Source organism: Aythya fuligula, chromosome 2, assembly GCF_009819795.1.
Source record: "Aythya fuligula isolate bAytFul2 chromosome 2, bAytFul2.pri, whole genome shotgun sequence".
Lineage (NCBI taxonomy): Eukaryota > Metazoa > Chordata > Aves > Anseriformes > Anatidae > Aythya > Aythya fuligula.
Window position 1 is genome coordinate 778,266 of NC_045560.1, and position 6,000 is coordinate 784,265.

Sequence of the window (6,000 nt, forward strand, 5' to 3'; positions counted from 1 at the left end):
TGTTGGAGGGGTTGGGGGCTGTGTGCCACAAACTGCTGGAGACTCTGAGGGCCCCAACACATTTCCTGGGGGTACAGAATACTTCTGCTGACCTGGAAGAAGGCTTGAAATGCAAGCAGCCCTGTAATAATTCTGCACCGCTTGCTTAGAATGGCAAGAAAATGAGCATTTAACCTTAGGATTATGGCAAAATGCAGGCCCTGTGTGCACCTCCACCCGGGGCGTGTCTGTTGCTGTGTTAAGAGCAGCAGCAGTGCTGTGGGTAGGGGGGGTCGCCACAAGAACAAGCCAAGGCTGCGCCTGCTCCCGTCCTCTGCCACACTTCTCATTTCCAGCCAATTTTTGCATTCAAACACTGGAGCACAGGCAAGGGGGCCCGGGGAAGCACGCTGGGTTAGAAGCAGAGCAGCACTGCGAGGCTCATGCTGAAATGCAGACAGCGAAGTGGACAACTAACCCCAAAGTCACACCTCCAGAGCTGCACGGGATTGAAACCAAGATCTGGGCTGGTGCATGGGTATTTGTAGGCTGCCGAGTGTCCGTGCCAGGAGGCTGAATGCTCTCCTGTGCCTGCACCAGTGCCGGGCACAGGGTGCCAGCAGCCATAGCCGTGCTCCAGGCTGCCAGTGCCAACGCCGCCACCAACACCACTGCCAATGCTGCTGCCACTTCGTGGTGGCTGTGAGGGTTCCATCGGGACACTGACTCTGCTGCAGCGCAGCCACGCTGGGTGTCGATGGTGAGGCCAGCGTGGAAGCTGCTTGAAGACACGGGTTGGTGGTGAAACTCTGAGCCGCTGGGACGGTTTCGAGGTGGCCCAGGGCACGCAAGTGCCTGGGTGCCGCAGGAGCCTCACGGGGAGGGTGCTGCTTTCTCCTGCAGCCACCCAGGGACCTGGTGTAGAGGCCATCCCTTTAAAAGATCAAAACCCAAAACCTTTTTCATGGTGATTTGCAAAGCGAGTAACTGGTAAGTGCTTCACATCCGTGAGTTGTACATTAACTTGGCAGTTTGGTTTCACGCTCAGTACATAACCAGTATGTGCGCCTTGTTTACTGATAAGCTTTTGCTCAGCCAGGTCCAACGTCTCCCAGACACCCCTTGTTCTGACTTCAGGACTTGCAGTTCCTCCCTGAGGGGGAGGAAGGGGCTGCTTTCCTATCTGCACCTGGCAGACCTTGTTATTTACCATCCCAGAAATGGTCTATAAACGTATAGATATGCATGTATGTGTGAATGTATACGTATATGTCAATATTTTAATTCCAGTTGGTCCTTAAGGACAATTGACTAAGTCTTTTTAGGACTCCTAGATGTGATGCACATTCTGATTACCTACTGAACTTTAAACCAAACTGCTGTGTTAATTTATGACTCTCAGACATGAAAAACATGCTGATTACTTAATAACATGGAATGATCGAATATCTGAGCTAGAAGGGACCCACAAGGATCATCGAGTCCAACTCCTCGGTCCCCAAAGGACCAGCCCCTGTGTGTGACAGCGGTGTCCAAACGCTCCTTGAGCTCCATCAATCTCGGGGCCGTGCCCACGTCCCTGGGCAGCCTGTCCCAGTGCCCGACCACCTCTGGGTGCAGACCCTTTCCCTAACCCCCAGCCTGACCCTCCCTGTCCCAGCTCCATGCCGTTCCCTCGGGTCCTGTTGCTGTCCCCAGAGAGCAGAGCTCAGTGCCTGCCCCTCCGCTCCCCTCGTGAGGGAGCTGCAAGCCGCCATGAGGCCTCCCCTCGTCTCTTCTCCATGCTGAACAATCCAAGCAACTTCAGCCGCTACTCATATGTCTTCCCCTCTAGACCCTTCACCACCTTTGTTGCCCTTCTTTGGACGCTCTCTAACAGTTTTTTATCTTTCTTGTACTGTGGTGCTCAGAGCTGCACTCAGTACTCGAGGTGGGGCCGCACCAGTGCACAGCAGAGCAGGACGATCACTTCCTTTGACCTACAGTGCTGTCCTTGATGAAGCCCAAAATATGGTTGGCCCTCTTGGCCACCAAGGCACGCTGCTGGCTTGTGCTCAGTTTGCTGTCGATCCAAACCCCCAGAATCCTTTCTTCTGGCTGCTCTCCAGCGTCTCATCCCACAGCCTGTATAACCAGGGTTGCTCTGTTGCCCTTTCCCAGGTGCAAAATCCGACACTTGCTCTTGTTAAACTTCATATTGTTGAATGGAAATGACAATGATCTAGCTGACACCAGCTAGTTCTCAGAGTACTCTGGGACGAATCCCATCAGGCCCCATTGGCTTGTATGTATCCAGGTGGAGCAGCCAGTCTGCACAAGATCGGGGTTAACAGTGAGTTTGTTGTGCTGGCTCTTGCCATCCCCCAGCTGTGGGTAGCTGGGGCCTCAGAGCCCATCATTGGTGTTGAAGACAGAGGCAGAGGTGAAAAATGCGTTCAATGTCTCTGCTTTGTCTATGTCCCTCATTGTGAGGCGACCGTGCTCATCATCTATCAGATCAACGTTTGCTCTGCTCCTCCTTTTCCCATTAATCTACTTCAAAAAGCCTTTCTTATTGTCCCCCATGCTGCTGGGCAGCTTCAACTCTAACAGAGCCCGTGCAGAGCCGGGAGCAGCTCGTCTGGGCTCGGTGTCAGACAGCTGTCGGTGTGCCCCCCCAGCCCCAAGACTAGCTCCGGCTTCCCCGCCAGGCCTCGACACCACGGTGTGGGCAGCCCACAGCCCCAAGGCCCCAGCAGCGGTCCCCTGGGACCATCAGGAGCAGCATGAAGGCAGAAAGAGAAAGCAGAAGTGCATGTGGCAGCCCCCCAGCAGCCCAGGAATGCACAGAGTGCTCAAACGGCCGGGCTGAAGCACTCCCTTTACAAGAAGTCATGTGTTGAGCCAAAAACACCCACTGGATTCTGTGCTGGATCACCGCAGGCTATCGGCCTGCAATGCACAGCCCCAGCAGGGCCAGAGCTGGCTCAGGCACACAGATAGGGAGGTTTTGGGGCAGGACTTTGCACCCTGCGCTGTGCCTCAGGCTGTAACCAACGGCTGCTGCCCCATCTGCCCTGAGCCTGGCACAGCACAGCCTAAGGAGTGGGAAGAGGAGAGGCAGCCTCGGGAAATCCTAGCCCCTGACCGCGGTGCAGGCTGCAGCTGCCTCGTCTCCTGCCCCTTCTTCTGTCAGGGCTCTGCCTCCAGTCCCACCAGCAGCAGGAGAAACTGCTTGAAAATTAAGCACAGATCATCGCGGCAGTTAAATAACTCTGAGGCCGGACTGTTTCTGGAGGAAGTACAGGAGGTAGCGTTAGAGCTGTCTGAACCTCCAGGGCTGCACAGAATCGAAACCAAGCTGGGGGCTGGTGCGGGAGGAGCCGGTGCTGCCCTTGTGGCATGAGCACAGTCTCCAGGCTGACACCGGCCGTCACCGCTGTCACTTCCTGGTGGCTGTGAGCGTCCCACGGGGACAAGGCGAACGCCAGCGCAGGACGTGCAGGAAGGTACGGGCGGGAGGCCAGGGGCCGCGAGGCTCCGTGCTGGCGGGGAGGGCTCCGAGGGTGCCTGGGGACCTGGCACAGGGCAGCGGGGCAGGGAAGTGGCTCTTCCCCTTGTCCCCTCCTCTCTCTTTCCCCTCTCCCCACTCCTCCCTCCCCTTGCTCGGCGTGGGCACAGCCCCAGCCCGGGCGAGCCCCTGGGCACCGTGCTCAGCCCCACGCGGGGCCGCAGCTGCACGGGTGTCACTGCCCCGAGGGTCCCTGCCACCACAGTGCCTTCCCCCCCCATGATCCTCCTCACGCTGAGTCTGCCTTGCTGCTCTGTTTCCCCACAGCACCTCGCAGTTCTGGCTTTTATTTTGCTTTTTACTGTTTTCTGCTGCTTTCCAACCCCATTTGTCCCGGTGCCACTGCAGCCTGGCCCAGCAGCAGCCCCCGACCCCTTCCCACAGCGGGGGTAAACAGAGCCCCGCAGCCTCCAGCATCTGGGTGCCTGCTGACGGAGACCTGGGTGTCTGCTTTTGTCTCCGCAGCCAGGCCGTGTCCATTCATTGTGTCCACGTGCTGCCCGGGGTCGGCGGGTGCTAGGAGATGAGGCTGATCCTGGCCGGGAAGGCTGGCGAGGGGAAAAGCGCCATGGGTAACACCCTCCTCGGGGAATGCGTCTTTGAGTCCAAGCTGTCCACCCAGCCAGTGACCGTGAGCTGTGCGAGAGCACAGGGGCACTGGGATGGCGAGGACTTCACGGTGGTTGACACGGCCGACATTTTCAACCCCGAAGGTGACAGCAGTGAGGTGCACCAAGAAATTATTCGGTGCATCAGCCTGTCCTCCCCGGGCCCCCACGTGCTGCTGCTGGTGACCCAGCTGGGCCCATTCACCCAGGAAAAGGCAAAGGCTGCAGAGAGACTGCAGGACATCTTTGGAGCTGATGTTTTCAGGCACACGATCATCATATTCACCCGCGCGGAAGAGCTGGGGGAGAGATCTCTGCACGACTATGTGTCCTGTGCTGACAACAAAGCTCTCCGCGAGCTGATCGAGAGGTGTGGGAACAGGTACTGCGGCTTCAACAACCGGGCAGATGGAGCCGAACGGGACCGACAGGTCGCGGAGATGATGGGGATGGTCCAGATGGTGCAGGCGAATGGGAACAGGTACTACAGCAATGAGATGTACCTGGAGCCCAATTTAACAGAAGAGAAGGTGGCGTATCACATGCAGAGGTACAGAGCAGGCAGGGTGAAGAAGGAGTGATCCAGCTAAAGGACAGGTCTCCTGGCTTTTGTGCTTATTGTCCTCATCATTATTGTGATTACCCTGGTGTCCTGGTTTCAGTTAGAACAGAATTAATTTTCTTCCTAGTAGCTGGTGGAATGCTGTGTTTTGGCTTAGGATGAGAAGAGTGCTGATAACACCCCGATGTTTTAATTGTTGCAGAGCAGTGCTTATACCAAGCCAAGGACACCTCAGACTTTTGCTCTGTCCTGCCAACAGGCAGGCTGGGGGTGCAGTAAGAGCTGGGAGGGGACAGACCCAGGACAGGTGACCCAAACTAGCCAAAGGGGTATTCCATACCATCTGACGTCATGCTAAACAATATATAGGGGTGGCTAGCCGGAGGAGGGGGCTGGACTGCTCGGGGTTAAGCTGGGCATCGGTCAGCGGGTGGTGAGCAATTGCATTGTGCATCACTTGTTTGTACATATTATTAGTAGTAGTACTATTATCATCATTGTATTATTATTATTATTATTATTATTATTTTCCTGTCTTATTAAACTGTCTTTATCTCAACTCACGGGCTTCACTTTCCATTTCTCTCCCCCGTCCCAGAGAGGGAGGGGGGAGGGTGAGCGAAAGGCTGCGTGGTGTTTAGCTGCCAGCCGGGTTAAACCATGACACCTGGGTATCCTTATCGCACGGCTGTGATGAATCCCAGCACCACAGAGGCACTGAACGCCTGGGGCTGGAGGCACCTCTGCACCCCGCGTGTTCTGTCCCTGCCCAGGCAGGGTCCCCAGCGCTGGCTGCCCAGGACCGTGTCCACTGGGTGTGGGACATCTCCAGGGATGGAGACCCCAGCACCGCTCTGGGCAGCCTGTGCCAGCGCTCAGACACCCGCACAGCAAAAAAAGACTTTCCTGATGTCTCAGCGGGCATCCTTGTGCCTCCAGCAGTGCCCATGCTCTTTTGTCCTGGCTCTGGGCACCCCACGAGGCGTTCACACACGGAGACGGGACCCCAAGTCCCAGTGTAATGGAACCAACTCTCCCTTGAAAATGAAGAGGAATTGTCTATTTTAATTGAGCTTCCCTTTAAGCAGTTATCATATATGTAGTACAGGACAAGAAATATGTTTAACTTGTAACCTAGGCTCCCTTTCTTCAGGGACAGAATGCTCCTTCTGGGAGAAACCAAGGAAAGTTGCCAATAGCAAGTAGCCTGAGGTTGTGCTTCGGTGACATGTGGCCATTGATGGATAAAAGGGGTTAGGGTGCTTCATCGGGGAACACCACCAAGGACCCCCACAGAAAGG

General features: G+C 55.9%; 1 protein-coding gene across 1 annotated transcript; it reads left to right on the forward strand.

Annotated features, from left to right (window-relative positions):
- The first annotated feature begins 3,446 nt into the window (after nucleotides 1-3,446).
- LOC116486763 (GTPase IMAP family member 2-like) lies at nucleotides 3,447-4,718 on the forward strand. The gene is made up of 2 exons (XM_032183213.1): nucleotides 3,447-3,467; nucleotides 4,053-4,718. The coding sequence occupies exon 2, from the start codon at nucleotides 4,053-4,055 to the stop codon at nucleotides 4,716-4,718; it is 666 nt and encodes a 221-aa protein (XP_032039104.1). The 5' UTR covers nucleotides 3,447-3,467.
- Nucleotides 4,719-6,000: the final 1,282 nt, after the last annotated feature.

Excerpts from the sequence above, each read along its gene's own strand:
- LOC116486763 (XM_032183213.1), top strand. The coding sequence starts at position 4,053 with ATGAGGCTGATCCTGGCCGGGAAGGCTGGCGAGGGGAAAAGCGCCATG.